This window comes from Hippocampus bargibanti, linkage group LG01, assembly GCF_051943395.1.
Source record: "Hippocampus bargibanti isolate YZ-2025 linkage group LG01, ASM5194339v1, whole genome shotgun sequence".
NCBI lineage: Eukaryota > Metazoa > Chordata > Actinopteri > Syngnathiformes > Syngnathidae > Hippocampus > Hippocampus bargibanti.
In genome coordinates this window covers 3,213,863-3,234,060 of record NC_142734.1, presented here as the reverse complement: position 1 = coordinate 3,234,060, position 20,198 = coordinate 3,213,863, and the positions used below count along the sequence as shown (strand labels likewise).

General features: G+C 40.2%; 1 protein-coding gene across 3 annotated transcripts in view; it reads left to right on the top strand.

Moving 5' to 3' along the window:
* The first annotated feature begins 388 nt into the window (after window positions 1–388).
* Window positions 389–20,198, top strand: part of tasorb (transcription activation suppressor b) — a 23,924-nt gene continuing 4,114 nt past the window's right edge. Inside the window, exons 1-20 of one of the 3 annotated variants that reach the window (XM_088990442.1) lie at window positions 389–1,540; window positions 2,985–3,130; window positions 3,307–3,399; window positions 5,025–5,097; window positions 5,191–5,282; window positions 5,364–5,498; window positions 5,576–5,700; window positions 5,788–5,819; window positions 7,252–7,357; window positions 8,664–8,767; window positions 8,889–8,998; window positions 10,071–10,143; window positions 10,260–10,334; window positions 10,558–11,379; window positions 12,949–13,250; window positions 13,343–13,442; window positions 15,021–15,865; window positions 17,679–17,801; window positions 19,456–19,615; window positions 19,709–19,817. In XM_088990442.1, the coding sequence (XP_088846568.1) occupies window positions 1,240–1,540; window positions 2,985–3,130; window positions 3,307–3,399; window positions 5,025–5,097; window positions 5,191–5,282; window positions 5,364–5,498; window positions 5,576–5,700; window positions 5,788–5,819; window positions 7,252–7,357; window positions 8,664–8,767; window positions 8,889–8,998; window positions 10,071–10,143; window positions 10,260–10,334; window positions 10,558–11,379; window positions 12,949–13,250; window positions 13,343–13,442; window positions 15,021–15,865; window positions 17,679–17,801; window positions 19,456–19,615; window positions 19,709–19,817 (3,926 nt within the window). In that variant the 5' untranslated portion in view covers window positions 389–1,239. Of the gene's footprint in view, window positions 1,541–2,984; window positions 3,131–3,306; window positions 3,400–5,024; window positions 5,098–5,190; window positions 5,283–5,363; window positions 5,499–5,575; window positions 5,701–5,787; window positions 5,820–7,251; window positions 7,358–8,663; window positions 8,768–8,888; window positions 8,999–10,070; window positions 10,144–10,259; window positions 10,335–10,557; window positions 11,380–12,948; window positions 13,251–13,339; window positions 13,443–15,020; window positions 15,866–17,678; window positions 17,802–19,455; window positions 19,616–19,708; window positions 19,818–20,198 lie in introns of all 3 variants that reach the window. The other 2 variants (XM_088990434.1, XM_088990426.1) reach the window with 2 other exon arrangements.

Sequence of the window (20,198 nt, the reverse complement as noted above, 5' to 3'; positions counted from 1 at the left end):
AAAAAAAGACATACGAATGACAACAGACAATACATGTAGTAATTTGTAAATGTAAAGTGAGATAGTGTCGTATTTAAAGTGAGGTAGTGTCGTATGTGAAGTGACGTAGTGTCGTAATGCAAAAACAAAAAAAAGGTTGAAGTGAGGTCTTGCAGAAAAAAAAAAGAAAAATAGAGTTCAGGATGATAGTACAGCATGTTGCGTGTACTCAGAGTTCGGTGAGTGCTATATTGTAACGTTCAAACATGTATCAATTTAAAAAAATCACATTAAACATGAAAGCGAAAAATATTGTAACGTTCAACTTGAATCAATGTAATTACATAAAACGAATGTTTACTAAATTCATTGTAGCAAAAGAAAGTTACATACATGCAACAATATAACAACAGCAACAACAGACAACCAACGGATCCACATTTTATTAAGTTAAACATAGAACATTGATACTGCTTTGTTAAATATAACCAACCATTGGGTATGGGTAGCCAAATGCATTCCTAGAATTGGACCAAAACAGGGAGCTGGGATCTTTTTTTGTTTTTGGTAGTTCGTCACTATCAGACGAACTACCAAACTAGGGCGCAGAAAATCCTACTGGACCCTCCGCACCCTGCCCACCACCTTTTTCAGCTCCTCCCCTCAGGCAGGCGCTACCGATCCATGCACACCAAATCCAGTAGACATTTAAACAGCTTCTTCCCCCAAGCCATTAAACTCTTTGAACTCTTTCAGCAGTAGCCCAAATGGCATAATGCCACTTAGCAATTTTTTGATGATAATACTAGTGCATTGTGTTCTACCGGAAACAAATTCCTTGTGTGTTCTACATACTTGGCAATAAAGATGATTCTGATTCTGATCAGTGAGGCCATCGATCTTTACCTAAAGGTCGACTCATTAAAGTGAATTGAATATATTTAGTACAGTACTGTACAAGTACAAGGCCAAGAAAGAGGTGGCAGCAAATGGCCCTAGGTCAGACACCTCATTGGCTCCACGCGTGTCGATTGTCAACTGTCATTGGATTCGGCGTTTCTTCTTTCTGACGTTAGGTGGCGCAGATTTGCCGGTATGTAAACACGGTGACGCTGGCGTAATGCAGTGGAGAAGAACGTCGACGTCATTTTCACAATGGCGGAGGCAGGCTGAGGAGCGGCGTATGTGTGTGAGACAAGCGGCTCGTATTCATTACAGGCCTACGTTGCATCGCGCCAAGTCGTGCACGGCGCCCCCAAAATGGCCCTAAACCCCAGCACGATGGGGAAAAGGGAGTCGGATTACACTGATAGGGGTATCTTACACCAGGAAGGTGGCGAGCCCCAGAAGACTTCAGCCGACACCTCGGCCACAGCCAACCAAAATGGCGATCAGCCTGGCTGTGGAAACTGTGTAATACCCGAGCAAGAAGCACCCGAGCGCCACAACAGCGTGCAGGCGGACGCCAGGAGCTGGAGCGGCTCCCCCACGCCGGGCCAAAGACGAAGCCACGAGCGGCCGCGGAAGCCTTTTCAAATCCCGAGGAAGAAGGAACGGAAAGGTGGTGCCATACCGCTGTTATTTGGAACAGAGCGTGTCCTGTCTTTCGAGTGGAGGTTCTGCTGCCGCTACTGCATGTTGCTAGCCTGCTAACTAGCTGACTGCCCGCGCTAGTTGACGAAATGCTCGCCGTCCTAGATAGAAACAGTACTTTCCCAATTGGAATGCCCACACAAGTCATTTGTTTTGGCACGATGTAACATTAGAATACACAGTCTGCGGGTCTCGTGTGAGCGCCAGCGGCGTTGGAGAGAAGGTGCCTTGAAGTTGCTTGTTGAGGACTGCCCTTCGAAATCAGCCAACCCACCTTGTTTGGGTTGTTGACCTTTTATTGGTCTTCTTGACCCGTCGGGTGAAATATTGTAACAGACAGTGACATTGACCCCATTGATCGGGATGAAGTATTCTTCTTATAACGGCACTGTGAACATTATCATTTGACCTTCATGAAGATCCAAATTTCTCCTTGCAAGTCCAAGACACATTCTAAATTTCAATTACACAATTGTCTCAGAAAATAGGAAAGTGTACAATGTCAGTGCCATACAGGCTGTCGTTGTTACAAAGGTTCCACCAGGCCTTTGTGTGTATACTGTACACAAAAGACTACATTAAAGTGGCCATCAAATTAGCAACTGGTGCTAATTATATAGTTAATAGTTGCTTATGAAGCTGTCAAATATTGCGCAAGAAGCTGAAAGCCTTATATTTTAGCACAAAACACTAGTCATAACACTGAGTCTGTTTTAAACATCTTTGATGTGTTTATCTAGTCGAATCTCAGCTTTGTCGTTCCTTGTCACAGCACTTCACTCTTTTGTATGTTGTATATGAGAGCAACATATCAGTGTTATTCCCAAAACTTGATGAATGAATGTTCCGAAACGTGGTTGAAATGGCCACCACAATTGCATAATATAACTCAGAAAAATGTAATGATTGCTTCCGGTATGTATATGACACATCAGCCATTTTGACGAATGTTTAGTGCGATCTCAAAATGTCCTCAAAATAGAGTGAAACAACATAATTTCTTGACATATTTCCTTGAACCGTGATCGTTGTTTTTACGGGCTTATAGTTTGAGGGGCTCTCCAAATAGATTCATCAAAATGATTGACAGCTTTCAAGTGCCGTCACCTATCCTAAAAAAAAAATCATCGTAAATTATGAACATAGAACATTTGGCAGAGAAGCAGTGAGTGCAGAATAGTACTTCTTAAGTTGTTGTAAGCAATTTTCTCTCCCATCAATTTAGTGTGTGATTTTTTTTTTTTTAATAGAAAATTCCCCAAACATGGCCGGCCACTTTTTACGTTGCTACTGTCAATGTGAAATTACCCTCCCTCCCAAAAAAAATAAGACTTAGCAGCCTTTTATTGAGGAAGAATCTCCACACACTTCTCCTGTGCATGCTAATCCTCCTTTTCTACCTTTATGCACAGGATTGTACCAACTTTTGCCACCGGACAGCCGGGAATTTGATGACCTTGTGAAGCTACTCTCCTCTTTTTACCTGGATGTGTCATCAAGAGGAATGTTCTCCTACAGCAAGGCCAGGCTCATTCACAATGAGCTTCTGGAGAAGGAGGTTAGTCCACCTCTCAGACCAGGTTCCACTTATCATAATATGTTTAGTATAAACGTGTATGTTTTTAACATCACAAAAACCTGTGTGGACAGATGGGAAAATGTAATTTACTGGACCTGATTGTTTTGGTTGTGATTTTTTTTTTTTTTAATTTACTCTTCTCAACTGTGCTTCAGTTCATTGAGAAGAAGAGAGAGATGAAGCAAGAAGGGCGGACAGAACAAGAACTCATAGAATCATACTGCTTCTTATACCCGGACAAATCCAAGGTAAAACATCATGGATTTTTTTTTCTCCACTTTCTTATTAACACGTCAGAGGCTGCAAAGGGAACATGGAATGTTTAATAGCATAATTCCAAGCTTTACGTTTCCCTTTGTGAGTTTGCATGTTACACCACGCTGTGTCACAATAAGTGTGACACATCACCACCTAAAGCAGCTCTGTACAACAAAAGTTGAATCCGAAATATGTTGCAACAGTTAACTGGATGAATCTGCCACCGTAGAATCAAGCGTTGTGAAATATATTGGAAGTAATTTTCACTCCCGTGATTGTTGATACGTGTCAGCTTTTATTATTATTGAAATCAGTAACACACATTGAAAAAAAAAATGTGAACATTAGGGAGCATAATGATCAAACCTTCAAGTCCTGTTTAATAATAATAATGATACATTACATTTTAAGCGGCTTTCAAAGCTCTCAAGGACACTTTACTGTCACAGACAAACAAAGAACTGAAGTACATCAATTAGTTGAACAAAAGTTTGATATTTTAATAACAACATCACAATCAGAAAACCTTTAAAGGACAACCGACACCAATTTTTGTTTCCTAACTGACATCAGAAAAACGTTTTATAGCATCTAAAATACCCAAACCACGCAGGCTAATATTTTTAGTCAAATGCAAAACACCAATAAAAATGACTTAAGGTGTGCTAAAAACTACTTCAAATTGAAACCGGAAGTTTCAAAAGGTCCCGCCCCCTTGTTCGTGGTGTCACACCAAGACGTGTTGCCTTGCTTGAGAGTCAAAACAATGGCTTCAGATTTGAAGAAGATGCTTTCTTGTTACTCATCCAGTTATAAATATGATTCAAATAGCTCTGAGGAGCAAAGCATACATGTTTGCAATTGATTAAAGAATTTATTCCGTGTCATTTTGAGGCATCTGGACAGAAATGTTGCACCCAAAAAAGGCAGAAGATGGCGACAAAGCTCCGTGGAAATGGGCTGATTTTCTTCTCCTGGGAATTTTTGTCGGCGAATATCCAATAGTTTGGGATTGGATTGGATTTGCCTTTATTAGTCTCGCAGTGGAGAAATTTACAGTTCACAGCAGCAAAGTTATGAAAGAAATGAAAGTAGAAAAGTGGGGTGCAACACACAAAGATTCACCGTGTTATTTATGTGTTTTCCTTCTTATTTCGCCATCAACATGGATCAACACGAAGTTTTCAGCCCAAACAAAGTACCGCAAAATGCATTGACGTGATGAAGGACTGCTACAGTGTGTCCTTTCTCGGTCAGGGGTGTTCCTTCCGTGACGTGACGTCACCAACTCAAAAACAAGACTTCCTGAATATTCAGCGCGAGTCTTAAAAGATAAAATATAGCTATATGCGGTGGAATCTTTGTAAAATACACTAAGTAGAAGTCATTTGAAGCCATTTTACAAATTATGGACACGACTTGTCCGGAGGCGTAGGTTGTCCTTTAAACCTTTAACAGGAAATCCCAAATGCCATAGACAGGCTAACAGAAATAGCGTTGATGTTCTCAATGATTTCATGTGTCACGTTTAGTTGTCTGTGATTTCACTGCTTTCACTGTTGGAAATTAAGATTTTTGATCTGGTTATAACAATATTCCCTTGACTTATTTTTAGCTCCAGTGGATCTGTGAGAAGGGTTTGTCCGTGGGACACTCAAAGATCACAACAGTAGGAAATGCATCAATGGGTAAGTTGGGCGTACATGAATACTGAATAAATGTCAGCTCCTACTTGTCAACTCTGAAATTTGTTTCTCAATCCACTTCTTATTTCATTGTAGGTGTTTATCTCTCCAAATTCTCGGATTTATTACAAATCAATCCATTTGAAGTTGGTTCAGCTGGAGAACTGATTATTTTTAAAGTGATGAGGGTCAGTATTACCTTTTTTTTTACCGTGCTTATTAACATCTCCGGGGTCCTTAATCTCACTTTGGCTGTTTTGTCTCTTCAGGGAAGAGTCAAGCACATCCACGAGAACATGCCAAGCAATGCAAAGGAACCGACAACCAAGTTTGACTGCCATTTGTCCAAAAGTGCCAATCGGGTGACGTCTTTGCTGTCCTACAGAGCGTTTGAGCTCACGCAGGTATGGACGTTATCCACAATTTGATTCCATTTCCTGATTTCAACGGACTGTCTTTTTTTTTTTTTAATGTCTTCCAGCAATATTTTTATGAATTTGCATTTGATGAAATCAAAGCACGCCCCAGGCAAGTGTGCCCCTATGCTGTGGTTTCCTTTCATTACAAAGGCAAGGATGCTGCAGCCACTCCTTTTTTGACACACAGGTAAAACGTTCCTTGTGAAAAGCATCTGTAACGCTTCCCCTGGGGTCTTTTGTTTCTTAACAGGCTTTGTCATTCTCTGTTTAATAGGCTTGGTGTTATTTCCTCTGAAGGAAGTCGAGGTAATGTATTGTTTGATATTCATGAGTTTGTAGCAGACTCACCCACTCCTATATTTTATTTATTTATTGTTAACCGGACTACGGGTGTTAAAAGTTTGTCATACCAAACTAGGGCGACTACGCTTTTTTTTATTATCTTACTCTGATTTCATCTGTGCTGTATGTCATGCATATTAGCATATTTGACAGTAAAGCTGACTTTGACTGATTACTTACGGGTAATCGACGAAACCAAGGATGTATAGTCCAGATAGCATCTGCATGCTTCCAACATGGTGCTCGCATATCCTTTAAAGGACAACCGACGTCTCCGGACAAGTTGTGTCCATAATTTGTGAAATGGCTTCAAAAGACTTCTACTGAGCGTATTTTACAAAGATTCCACCGCATATAGCTATATTTTACGTTTTAAGACGTCTTGTTTTTGAGTTGGTGACAAGTCCGTACGTGACGTCACTAAAGGCATCACGTCAATGTATTTTGCTGTATTTGTTTGGTCTGAAAACCTCGTGTTGCACCAAAAAGCCACCAGAAGAGGGCGACCAAGCTCCATGGAAGGAATTTATCAGCCTGTGGAAACGGGCTGATTAAGTCCTCACAGGATCTTGGATGCCATTTTCTGCCTCTTTTTGAGTGACGCATTTACCCCCAATGTTGCCTCAAAATGGCACGGAATAAATTCTTTATTCGATTGCAAACATGTATGCTTTCCTCTTCAGAACTACAGTAAAGTCTCGTTATCGATATTCAAGGGAGTCCGAAAAAATATCGATATAACCGGGACTATCGATATATCCGACCCTGTTTGCATGTAATTTTCTCCATGCGTGCATAGAAATAGTATCAATATAACCGGGACTATCGATATATCCGATATCGATATAACAAGACTTTACTGTATTTGAATCATATTCATAACTGGATGTGTAACAAGAATGCATATTCTCTGAATCTGAAGCCATTGTTTTGATTCTCCAGCAATGCAAGACGTCTTGGCGTGACGTCACGAACTGGGGGCGGGACTTTCTGAAAATGCCCAATTCGCAGCTCATTTTTTTTGCAGATTTTGGACACTTGAAATCATTTTTATTGGTGTTTTGCATTTGAATAAAAATATCATACTACGCGTTTTGGGTATTTTTGATGCTATAAAACGTTTTTCTGATGTCAGTTAAGAAACAAAAAAGTGACGTCGGTTGTCCTTTAATCTCAATAATGTGATCTCTGACACACTGCACATGTTCGATTGTGGTCGGATGACAGGATGATGTGAGTTTTTGTAAAGCAATGCTATCTCAACTACCCGATTCAAATCACCGAAATGAACTCACCTGCTCTGGACTGATTTTAGACATAACCTAAAATTGAAAAATGTCATCTCACTTAATGTTTAATTTTTTAAAGTGATGACCCGCATTTGATGCAATTGCAGGGCGGCACTGCTATTCTGTGTGGAGCGGTCCGCTGGTAACCAAGGGCCAGGAGTTGTTCCCGATTCGTTTACGATCATCTTCGCGGGCCTACCTTCCTTTCAAACTGTGAGTAGACAACATATATTTTATTATTTATCATTTATTTATGGTTTTATTGTTCTGTGTATTGTTCTTTTAATTGTAAAGTGTCCTTGGGTGTTGTGAAAGGCGCTTGGAAATTAAATTTATTATTATTATTATAATATAGTGGAACCTTGCTTTATACATTTAAATCATGTTTTCTGTTGAAATGAATGTGCAATTAGTCGGAAAATTATATATTTTTTCTTTGTTTTTATCACTAAGTGGTTAAATAATGAATACTCTAATGCAGAAATACACTTTAAACATCAATGTATTAAACTTTTGTTGACTCCACATTCTTGCATTGTTGCAGTATTTTCATTTATTTTCATTAACAGTACTGTTTACATTCACCATGGAGATCAGCCAGTCCAAAATGGCAGCCACATCCCAGAATGCACCATGACTTGATGCATTGTGGGAAAGCTGCTTTGCATTGCGGAATGTGGCAGGCCAGCTGTATCCATGGTGAAGATAAACAATGGTGTGCGGTCACAGTCAAATAGGGCATGTTGATATGCAATGAAGATTTATTCTGCCCCTCACTATCAAAAATGATCATGTTATTGATTAGCTCATTGATTTAGACAATGATCTGATACCATTTTATTTTGCATTACGGTGAATGAAATCACATTTTTTTTCTTTGATTACAGTTTATTTAACAACCATTGTTTTTCATTTCGTAATATTTTTTTAACTCATTCACTGCCACTCACAAATTTATTCGGAATTGAAAATATGACGTAGAGCGCCATTTTCTTTTTTCATGCTTGCCGATAAAGCGCTGGCCATGGCCTCTGTTTTTTTCTTTTCCACAAGGGGCCAGAATTTCCCTTTTTTCAATGTTAGTAAAAATAAAATTCAATGTTGGCTATTATCTTATTTATTAAACGCAAAGATACTCATCCTGCTTCCGTGAAGGAAGATGGAAATCAGAGAGTAATTACAATGCAAACTTTTCTTAAGCTAAACAATGGCTCTGATTGATTTTTGAAATACAGTAAAGTCTCGTTATATCGATATCGGATATATCGATAGTCCCGGTTATATCGATACTATTTCTATGCACGCACGGAGAAAATTACATGCAAACAGGGTCGGATATATCGATAGTCCCGGTTATATCGATATTTTTTCGGACTCCCTTGAATATCGGTATAACGAGACTTTACTGTAGTTGTCCGTTAATTGATTGGTGTTGACAATTCCGTGTATTGTTTAGCAATAGAGTGGATGTTCTTAACATTTTGGTTAGTAAAAATGGAATGTTGCTTTTATTTGTCAGCCCCGAGAAGCTCGAAATGAATCAAGGCATGCTGCTTGAGCAAGTGAAGAGAAAAATACCTGCGGTACTCTTTGCTTGGGACTCCTACAGTGTATCACGTGAAGGTCAGTATCGCACAGATTCAAATGTAACGTACAACGATGTAAGTGGTGCGTGCTATGAGTAAATTTCATAAGGTACATAACGGTTACTTTCCATCCCAAACTGTATTTTCTTCTGTTGCAGTGGTGAAGTATGGGATGTCGTGCAGCCTTTTTGAGGTTTCAGAAGGAAAAGGAAAACCGACCAGTGGCAGTCTTTCGGCACTGATAAACAAACTGGAGAAAGACCGGATGGTGAGTCATACCTCATCTACCTGGGGAGCTTCTAATTTAGCAAATCACGAAATGCTTTTGAGCAAAAGCACCAAATGACAGTTTTTCAACATGATGAGGAATTTTATGGGCCTCTTTTCATTGTCATGACGCTAATGCTATAGTATTAACAGGCTGCAGTGTAAAATATCAAGTTTCTGCAGACAATATACTGTACTCTTTCATTGTTTTCAAAACGGGAATCACAAAACCATAGCGTAATTGCCAAGGAAGAAAGAAGAAAAACTACACGATCGAACAGCGCCACAGTTGCTGGCGGACTAGTTTTCTTTGAGTGCAGACGTGGTTTGTTATCGAGTGAAGTTCTTTTGCTTTTATGGCGCCGAAAAAGACCCCGCCATAGGCTAGCGTTAATCCGAAGAGGACACAAAAGAAAAGTACGGTCAGAAGATCATCCAAAAACACGAACGAGATGTGCGTTTGTGTGACTTAGCTGTCCCAATCCCATTATGCTAAGTACCATTGCTACCATCCATTGACAATTACCATGACAAAGGTAAATAAAACGACTTTATTATACTGTACAGTGTATTTCTTTAATTACAATACAATAGCACATTTATTATACATAAAATAAGGTATATTTTATGTCGTTTTAAGGTTTAGTTACTAGAAAATTATGTTTTATGGGGACCTGGGAACTGATTATTCAAATTTTTAATGGTTTCCTATGGGAAATTAATTTTTGGAATGACACACTTTTCGCCTTACACACATCATCTGGAAATCAATTAAGTTCGTAAGCTGAGGTATCACTGTACAGTTCTAATTATTTTTTTTGGGGGGGTGGGCGCAGGTGGTTTTGAACGCTCGCCTGTATTTTGCTCTTTCCTTTGAAATGTGGTAATGCTGTTTGCCAACAATTCCAATTTTGAATCACAACAAGCTTAACCATTCAGTTTGGGCCACGTTGTTCCTTTGGCAGCACCTCTGTGCCAGCTTGAAATATTCTGAAGCAGGCTGAAGTGGTTTAAAAATGACACACACACACACACTTGATTTTTTTAACTGTCATGTCTACCTTCTAATGTAGGTGCTGGTGAAGTCCCTGTATGACCGAGGCTTTCTCTTTCTGTTATCCTCAGCACAGATGATGGAGTCCAAAGGTGCCTGCAAGCATTTTTTTTTTCATTGTTCTCTCATACATATCTCCTCTGTTTGCCTCCCACTTGTTATCCCCGGTGAGGTTTACGCTTCTTCAAAGTTTCTGTTTCTTTTGCAGAACGGCGAGGGCGGATTGAAAAGAGCCTGCAAGCAATCTTCCTCTTTCATGAGTCAAGGGCTGTTTTCAAGTATTGTGAGTTTCTCATTATTGTTTTTCTATATTTAATGTGAGGATCTGAAGGAAGTTCTGGCAAAGTAATGGAATGCCAAACTCTCGGTTGATGCTATTTACTTTAGTAGTAAGATTTATCCAGGTTATTGCCAGTTTGATCACGGAATGGTCCTGTTTAAAGCTTCAATCACAAATTGATAGTGAACAATAAACAGATGGTGATGCCAACTTGTTTTTGTTGCAGCATCCCGACTTTCCAGCCCCGAGCCATTGATAGCAGGGCCACATACCAACTTCCCATCTATGGAACGTTTCATCCCAGCCTTGCATTATGCCCTTTTCACCTTGCGCCCAAGTGTGGTCAAGAAATTGAATTCAGCTGTGGAGCGACAAGCCACGGATTATTTAAGTCGTGTAGACTCGGGAAGGGTGCGGCCATTTCTCTTGCCCGACTACAAATATCATGTGGATGAGAGGCCCTATACGGTTCCTTTAATCAGACCCAAAGGGAACGTTGAAGCCATATTACGTTCTTACATCCACAACTCATCCAATTACTTTTTACCCGTGAACAAGGCAAAGGACATCATTGAACGGATAAGCAACCCTCCACCTGTCGCTGCCCCGGTCTCTACAGAGTACAGTCCGGTTTCTGACTGGGGTGGCTCTGACCGCTCTGAGAGACTGTCAGAAAGGCCACCAACAGAACAAATTTCACAGGAGATGGCAGCTTTAGATGCTAACAAACAGGGGCCAGTGTTGTCCCATTCAAACGGTGCACAGTTACAGAACGAGTCCTACACTGAACCCCAGCCCCAATCCAAGTACCAACACCAACCACAACCACAACCACATCCACAAAACTACGAACAAGACAAGATGAAGCAGTTACTGAAACTGATTCAACTCCACAAGAGAACACTCGTCAAGGATCCGGGCAGGGAAAATAACCAGGATGGAGCCGGCGAGTCCAACAACCTCAAGAGGAAATCTGAAGGCGATGACCGGGGAGAGAAGAAGAAACAACAACGCACCGATCCGTTGAGTAACGGTGAACCCAGCAAGGGTGAGGAAAGATTTGTGATGTGCATGTTTAGTGTTCTTTTCACCATATTCGTAAATGAGAATCATGATGTTTTACAACAGTGACCTCCTTTATACACGTTTTTGGAAATGGTTTTCCAGCTTGTCACATTTATGACAGATTTTATTTGCGTGAAATTAATGAAAAAGCAGAAACATTCACCTTTGTAAATTTGAAAATAAAATGTCATTTATTTCATAATATGCAAAAACTTTACGAATAAAATAATTTATCGGGATTGTCAAAGGCCCAAAATATTTTTTGGGCCTTTGATCTTTTACCTGATCGCTGTTGAACAACAAAAAATCACGTGGGTGACTCAAATTTTCGATCCTGTTGTCAGATTGACACAGCTTTAATTGTTAAAGTACAGTAAAGTCTCGTTATATCGATATCGGATATATCGATAGTCCCGGTTATATCAATACTATTTCTATGCACGCACGGAGAAAATTACATGCAAACAGGGTCTGATATATCGATAGTCCCGGTTATATCGATATTTTTTCGGACTCCCTTGAATATCGATATAACGAGACTTTACTGTATATGTAGTGGTATTTCGATGAGAAGGTTTCTTCAGCCGTCATCTGTACTACTTTGAAGGTGTCGGACGTTTCGCTTCTTATCCAAGAAACTTGGTCAGCAAACTAAAGTCTTACTGGTAGTTTAGGCCCTATAGTAGGGATATATATATATATATATATATATATATATATATATATATATATATATATATATATATATATATATATATATATATATATATATATATATATATATATATGGCCTAAACTACCAGTAAGACTTTAGGTTGCTGACGAACTTTCTTGGATAAGAAGCGAAACGTCCGACACCTTCAAAGAAGTACAGATGACAGCTGAAGAAACCTTTTCATCGATGGACCACTCCTGTACGACTGAGAGCTTACACAGATGTAGTGGTATTGTACGTTGAAAATTAAGAAGTAGTTTATTCATGAGATAAAGTTTTGATTTAGACTCGTATTTATTCTGCACAATTTTTTTTATTACATTTCATTAGTTGTTTTTTTTTTTTTCTCCCTTCAATCAACTCGGCTAAGATGCATTCAGACAATTACATTTAAACTGAAATGTGTGGTAGTGTTTGAGAATACCCCACTGAATACAGTTTGCAACTCTTCACAATATGAATTAATGAAACAGAAATTGTTTATGTCAAATCGAACTACAGTAAAGTCTCGTTTTATCGATATTCAAGGGAGTCCGAAAAAATATCGATATAACCGGGACTATCGATATATCCGACCCCGTTTGCATGTAATTTTCTCCGTGCGTGCATAGAAATAGTATCGATATAACCGGGACTATCGATATAACGAGACTTTACTGTAATTGATCGTCAAAATGAAAATGGTCTTTTCAAATCGAGCCAAAAACTTCTCCTGAAAGGGGAAAAAAAATATTCTGGAGGCGTGGCTGTTTATTCATGTTTGTGGCACTTAATTACATGCATGAACCCCTCCACATCCATTTTTTTTAATGCACACATTTTTGTTTCTCCTCTTAGGGGCACAAACGGACGTGACGGGAGAAGGCAGCGGCCAAAGTGAAAATCTATCCACGGTAATGGAAAGCATGGGTATCTATGACACCGACTTGAGGACTTGTGGCACTACCAATACAACAGCAGTTCATGAGACCCAGCGTCTCCTCAAAATACTGCTTTCCACTCTCAACAAAGCCGTTGCTCAGGGATCAATATCTGTGAAATCAAACCACAGTGTACGGTCAACAAGGGCGGAGACTGCTGTCCCGGCGTCCGATTTTAGTAAACAAATTGAGCCTGCATCACAAACAAACTACATAGAGGTGAGATGTGACCTGTTGATTCTGCCATTTAGTACCCTACCACACAACATAGTGTAACTTGTGTCAATTAAGATTTTTTTTTTGTTTAGGAGGATATGGATTGTAGCCCCGAAAGTACTTTTAGCAAAGGTTCTCCAGTCGACCAAGCTGAAACCTCAGCCCGCACAATCTGTGCTTTTCCCACAAATGAAGGTAAATGAATTGTAAAATTGCGCGTGTAAAATAGTACATGGATTTCCTGCTCTGAACACTACCACAAGTTTTGTTTTAAATGCAGACATTCAGCTGGATTGTTAGGGGAGTCACATCCAAATCAGGTGAAATGTGGAGAAATGAGAACAGCATGTACAGTTTAGATGCCCTCCACCTTTGATGGGACTGGTAGCTGCTCCATAGTTAGCTGACCATATAACAGCTTTCCTTCTATTTATTGATGATGGGCCTGTAGGAGTAGGATGAATTCCGAAGTGTTTTGGGCAATCTGATCATCTGCTTATATTCAGTCTTATGATTCAGAGCTGATTGAATGGCGCCGAACAGTGCAGATGGACCAGGACCTAAACCTAAAGCATATTGCGACAGCATTCAATGAGTTTAATCCCAGAAGAGGACTGTTGTAGAATGACCAAAATTAAGCACGAACATGAATGGGATTGAAGATTCTAAACACAAAATCGCATTGTTAATTTGTGCCATTAGTTTTTCATCTATTAAAAAGTGCAAGCCACCCGTGTTATTTCCATACCATGAACCTGATTTGAATCTACATACAGCGAGACCACAACTTGTGAACTTAATTGGTTCCCAGACAGAGTGTGTAAGGCGAAAAGTGTGTATCTCAAAAAAAAAATCCCATAGGAAACCATTAAAATGGGAATAATCAGTTCCCGGGTTTCCATAAAATATACTTTTCAACTAAATAAGCCTTAAAACTACACACAACATACCTTATTCTATGTATAATAAATGTGCTATTGTATTGTAATGAAAGAAATACACTGCATTGTATCATTAAGTCACTTTATTTGCATTTGTGATGGTCATTGATGGCTTGATGGAATGGCGTTGGAGGTCGAAGGTCAAACGGAATTGCTGTTTGGAAAGAGAGGCACATTACATGAGAGCCTTAAAACTACACACAACATACCTTATTCTATGTATAATAAATGTGCTATTGTATTGTAATGAAAGAAATACACTGCATTGTATCATTAAGTCACTTTATTTGCATTTGTGATGGTCATTGATGGCTTGATGGAATGGCGTTGGAGGTCGAAGGTCAAAGGGAATTGCTGTTTGGAAAGAGAGGCACATTACATGAGGACTGTAATTAAAGAAATAAACTGTGCTGTAAAATAAAGTCTTATTTACCTTTTTGATGGTCGTTGATGGCTTATGGAAGGAGAGTCACCTTCCATAAGGACTGTTGATAACTTAACCTCTGGTGCTGTTCGGTCGTGTGCTTCCGCCGAAGATCACTCTGCCAGCCGTGGTGGGTGTGTATTATGAAAATAGTGCTTATTATAAGGTTTAATTTTCAGAAATTTGACGTTTGTAAGACGAAAGGTTTGTAAGATAAGGTGTTTGTAAGTTGAGGTCTCACTGTACCCTAAAGCTGAAGGTCTGCAGTTTAAGCACATCTTATTTCTATACTGCAATTTTTTTTCGCTGTGATATTTTGATCCAAAAAGATGACAGTTTGTCCCAATTTTCGGACCTGACTGCAATTGTCTGAGCATGACTGAAAGTTTCTACTATGCTCTTCTCCAGAAAAACTACAATCCCTGCCTGAGCCTGAGGCTGTGATGATAGAGAGCCTCGATTTGAAGGAGCCCTCTGCGATTGATGTGAAAAAAGGCAAACCAACATTAGCGATGGCCGAGGAAGTTCCCTTCATGCCCTCTATAAGCTTGGACACCATACTTAACCAGGAAATGTACACCCTCACTTCTGACATTAAAAACATCATGCAGAGCCATCGCATCACTTACACCTTAAAACTACCTCCGCGGCTACCGCTGCCCAATTCCTGGGAGAGCAAGGGCTGCTTCTCAGACTTTGTCAACCAGCACGTCACTCCTGTCTCCGTGCAGGAGCACGTCCAAGCACTTAGTGGGCAATTGGAAAAAATGATCCCGCCTCTCCCTGTTTCACTCAAGACCTCTTCGCCAGAGCCACCCGAGGAGAAAGCAGATTCACCAATACTGTCATCATCATCAGTACAAGCCTCCAAACCTGAAGAACAGCCCCCTCAGATGAACCCTTCCCCAAATAGTATTCAATGTCCTGTAAAAGAGGCACTAGAAAATGTAGACAAGTCAGATCCTGTTCCAGCAGAGATTGTGGAAGAGGCTTATTCTCCCTCCCAGATCCCCCCAGAGCCATCAGCGAAATTGCAAAAGTCTATCTCTGCCACACCTTCGGTCGCTATTGCTAGCCCCGGCACTGCCGGCGCTGCTACCGGACTAATGTCGGGCAACCTCATCGGTCAGCTAAAGCCAGAAGTTTTCAGCAGCTTGGTGGAGATCTTTAAGGACGTCACCAAGAATACAGTCAAGTTCTACATCTACTCCGGAGATGAGGGCGAGGAGAGTGCTGTCTGCAAGGAGATAAAGGTACAACTCTTGAAAATAGTGTGACATGCCCCTTTCTCATCTAATTCACTGCACTGTGAAAAACAGTGTCGGTTTGCGTTTAGGTGGTCATTAACTCATTTAGTGCCAAACGTGCAAAAAGATGTCCACTCCTGTGCCGGAGTTTTTAGTCATTATCACTTGAATCCCAGGACCCACAGAATATTGAGTTTTAGGACTGCATAAACATTCAATGCAGCATAAGAACCCTTCAACTCTTTTCTTTCATCAGAAAAAAAAACAGTTAATTCCTAAATTATATGGGTCTGGAGTTATTTGAGCTTGAAATGAGGGTGTCTGTCCAAAATACAGGACGACCCAAAAAGATGCGTACCCATGAAAATTTCAATTGTGGCCTTGGTTAAAAAGCTATTTATTTCAAATTACAACCACAAATGATTCAATTAATGGAAGACCATTCACCAGAGTTTCCGCTATTTATGTCAATTTTTATCAATTTATGGCTTTCCCAAGATGTGTTCCAAATGTCCACCATTTCTGTTGCAAACAAACCTGTACTCGTTTACAAACTCCTCTTTCAGGAGAAAACATTACTGTAGTGAGGGACTCAGTAGGATGCATCTTTTTAGGTCAAAGAGGAGTTTGGATTTGGATTTATTCGTCTCGCAGTGGAGAAATTTACATTTCCAGCAGCAAAGTGATGAAAAGAAAAGTGATTGACAACTTTGTCAGACGAGTATAGGTTTGCATGCAACGAAATGGTGGACATTTGGAACATGTCTTGGGAAAGCTGTAAATTGACTAAAATTTGACAGAAATAGCTAAAACTCTGGTGAATGGTCTTCCATAAACTGAATGAGTTAAGGGTTAAGGCTTAGAGACACAACAAACGTTCCTTTATGAAGTGCTGCATTTTGAAAACAAAAGTGTAAATAGTCAAGTAAAAAAAATAAATAGATAAAGGTTGTATGCATAGGTTCATTCTACGGGGAGTGGCAGTCAAAAGTAGCTGAGCTCAATTTACCTTACTTAGAGTTCATATTTGTCTAGAAAGGTCAACAGTGAGGAATTACACTCCTCAGTTTAATATCCTTTCCCCAAATGTTATTTACAAATATCCGCGTTTTAGCAGCCATTTTGGAAATTGTAGCAACATTGAATGCTAATCAGGTCCAGGGAGCTCCTTGTTTTGGAATGGGAACATTTTCAGAGAAGGAAAAGTTTTATCAGGCTACTACGCTGTCAAAAAGTAGGTATGCAGTATCAAAGGTGAAGAAGATTATCGGAGTGACGTCTGCGACCGAAAAAGAAGTAAAGGGCAAAATTCAGCAACGTTTCTAGCGTAAAACTACTCAGCGAATATCGCACAATTGCAATTTTCAGGGCTATGTGGTATAGTGGTGGTCTCCCAACCCAGATGTCGGCCGTCCATGCCAATGAACCCTTTCCAAATATGGGCGCGCTTGTAAGGAAGTGCCACTGTCCCTATTCGCCGGCCTTATACAGTAAAGTCTCGTTATATCGATATTCAAGGGAGTCCGAAAAAATATCGATATAACCGGGACTATCGATATATCCGACCCTGTTTGCATGTAATTTTCTCCGTGCGTGCATAGAAATAGTATCGATATAACCGGGACTATCGATATATCCGATATCGATATAACGAGACTTTACTGTATAACACCAGGGACTTAATTCAGCAATTCTTTCAAACCTAACAAAGGGAATGTAATATTGCGAACGCGCCATCTGAGTAAAGGGCTCTCAGCCGGCACGCGCATGTCGCTGCAATTTCTATAAGAAAATAATGATTATTTTGCTTGTTCTGAAGGAATACTTGAAAAGTCTTGGCAACAGCGAGTGCACCCCGCAGATGTTTCTGGAAAACAGCAGCAGTCTAGACAAACTGCTTATCATCATTCAGAATGAACACATTGCTGGACATGTACACAAGGTAATGTTACATCCTCGTGGTCTACAGCTGCATTCTGTACAGTCATACCTCAGCTTACGAACTTAATTGGTTCCCAGAAAGTGTGTGTATGGCGAAAAGTCCGTCAGCCAAACATTTATTTCCCATAAGAAACCATTACAAATGAGAATAATCCGTTCCCATGTCCCTGGTATCACCTCATCATCATTACGAATGTTGCCTAACCTGTTTTGCCTAAGCAGGCTATTGTATGAACGATCCAAATTGAACCTCACCCCACCAGACCGGTTTAATGAAGGATTGTGTTGTTTTATAAGAATCGCTTCTTTTGCCCCCCTTTCAAACCATCTATGTTCTTTCGCTAAGATATTAACCTCATTGTCGTCAAATGAGTGGTTGCTAGCTTTTAGGTGCAAATGTACTGCCGATTGAGGCCCACTTGTATTATCCCTGCGATGTTGATAGTCTTTTTTTGAGAATTTGTTGAGTCTGATGAGGTGATACCAGTGGGAGTGGGGGAAATGGGCCAGTCGTTAGTCAGGAATGTAGAAACAATCAGTGGGGCCACAGGGAGTGGTCCTCTGCTCCCCCCAACCTGAGAGTAGGGACCTATCATAGCTGTGTCCGGCGCCGCCATGCCTGGACATTAGGGATATATAAATAGGGCCGATACGACCAGTCAGACTTTAGTTCGCTGACGAAGCCTCTTGGATAGGAGGCGAAACGTCCGAAACCTTCAAATTTGTACAGATGACGGCTGAAGAAACCTTCTCATCGATGGACCACTCCTGTATGACTGAGAGCTTACACAGACTTAATGAAAGAAATAAATTACTGTATAATAAAGTTGTTTTATTTACCTTTGTAATGGTAGTTGTCAATAGATGATGAACTTCCAGGTTGCCTAATTTAAAACGTTCTTTTTTTACAGACAGTGTATTTTAGGTGTTCAATTACCATACATGTTTCGGCGTATACTTCCGCCTTCGTCAGTAGTCCAGGTTGCCTCTTGATGATATCCCAGTGAAGTTGCCGTGCTTTCTCGGCGATAATACCCTCACTCACAATGTCTTCTGCTCGCTGCTTTTTGTCAATGCAAATCATCAGAAGTTTTCAACTTCTTCTATTGCCTGACACCGTTGCTTAGACAACACAGAAACACCCTCAGCCACACGTAGCAATGGTCGACTTAGCATACTGGTAGTAGTGGGACGCTAAATCACACTAACACACACCTCGTTCGTGTTTCTCGATAATCTCCTCCTCGACGGTAATTTTGTTTTGTGTCCTCTTCGGCTGAACACTAACTAGCCTGTGGTGGTGTCTTTTTCGGTCCCAAAAAAGCAAAAGTACTCCACTTGATAACAAACCACGTCTGCACTCAAAGAAAGGAGTTAACGAAAACTAGTCCGCCAGCCACCGTGGCGCTGTTCGACCGTGTGGTTTGGTGTACATCTGTGTGTTTTGGTTTATTTGCCGAAAACTAGTTCATATGCCAATATTATCTTCTCGCGAAAAGTTCGTAAGCTAAAGCGCTCGTAAGATGAGTTATCACTGTATTTATTTTTTTACAGCAATACTGACCCATTGTTAGTTTTTTTATTTTAATATCGCATTCATGACCGACATGGCTTGATTCTCACACCAAAATTGCCTTCCATCCTGTAATTTGTAGATCCCAGCACTGGTGTCTTTGAAGAAGTTGCCGTCTGTGAGCTTTGCTGGTGTCGACACTCTGGACGACGTCAAGAACCACACCTACAATGAACTGTTTTTATCTGGAGGCTTCCTGGTGTCCGACGAGTTTGTTCTAAATCCTGACCTCATCACACAGGGTTCGTTCTTGTTCTTAATACATATTTTTTTTTTTTGTCAAGTGATTATTTCATTGTTGATTGATTTTCAGAGTGTTCGATTTTTGTCTCCAGATCGCTTGCAGGCGCTACTAAAGTTCTTAGAGGAACAGAGTACCCCTGAGCAGCCCTGGCAGTGGAAGGTGCACTGCAAGTCACAAAAGAAGCTTAAAGAAATGGGCCGGTCAGTTTTGAGCTTATCCAAAACCAAACCATTGCCAAAAATCAATCCTTGGGATGCGTTTCTTTGGCCATTTTGATGGAACAACAACGTTGTACAGGGTGACCCAAAAAGATGCGTACCCATGAAAACTTCAATTGTGGCTTTGATTAAAAAGCTATTTATTTCAAATTACAACTATACATTATTCAGTTTATGGAAGACCATTCACCAGAGGTTCAGCTATTTCTGTTAATTTTTAGTCAATTTATGGCTTTACCAAGATGTGTTCCAAATGTCCACCATTTCATTGCAAGCAAACCAAACCTGTACTCGTCTGACAAAGTTGTCCATTTTACACACTCCTCTTTCGGTACAGGTTTGCTTGCAACAAAATGGTGGACA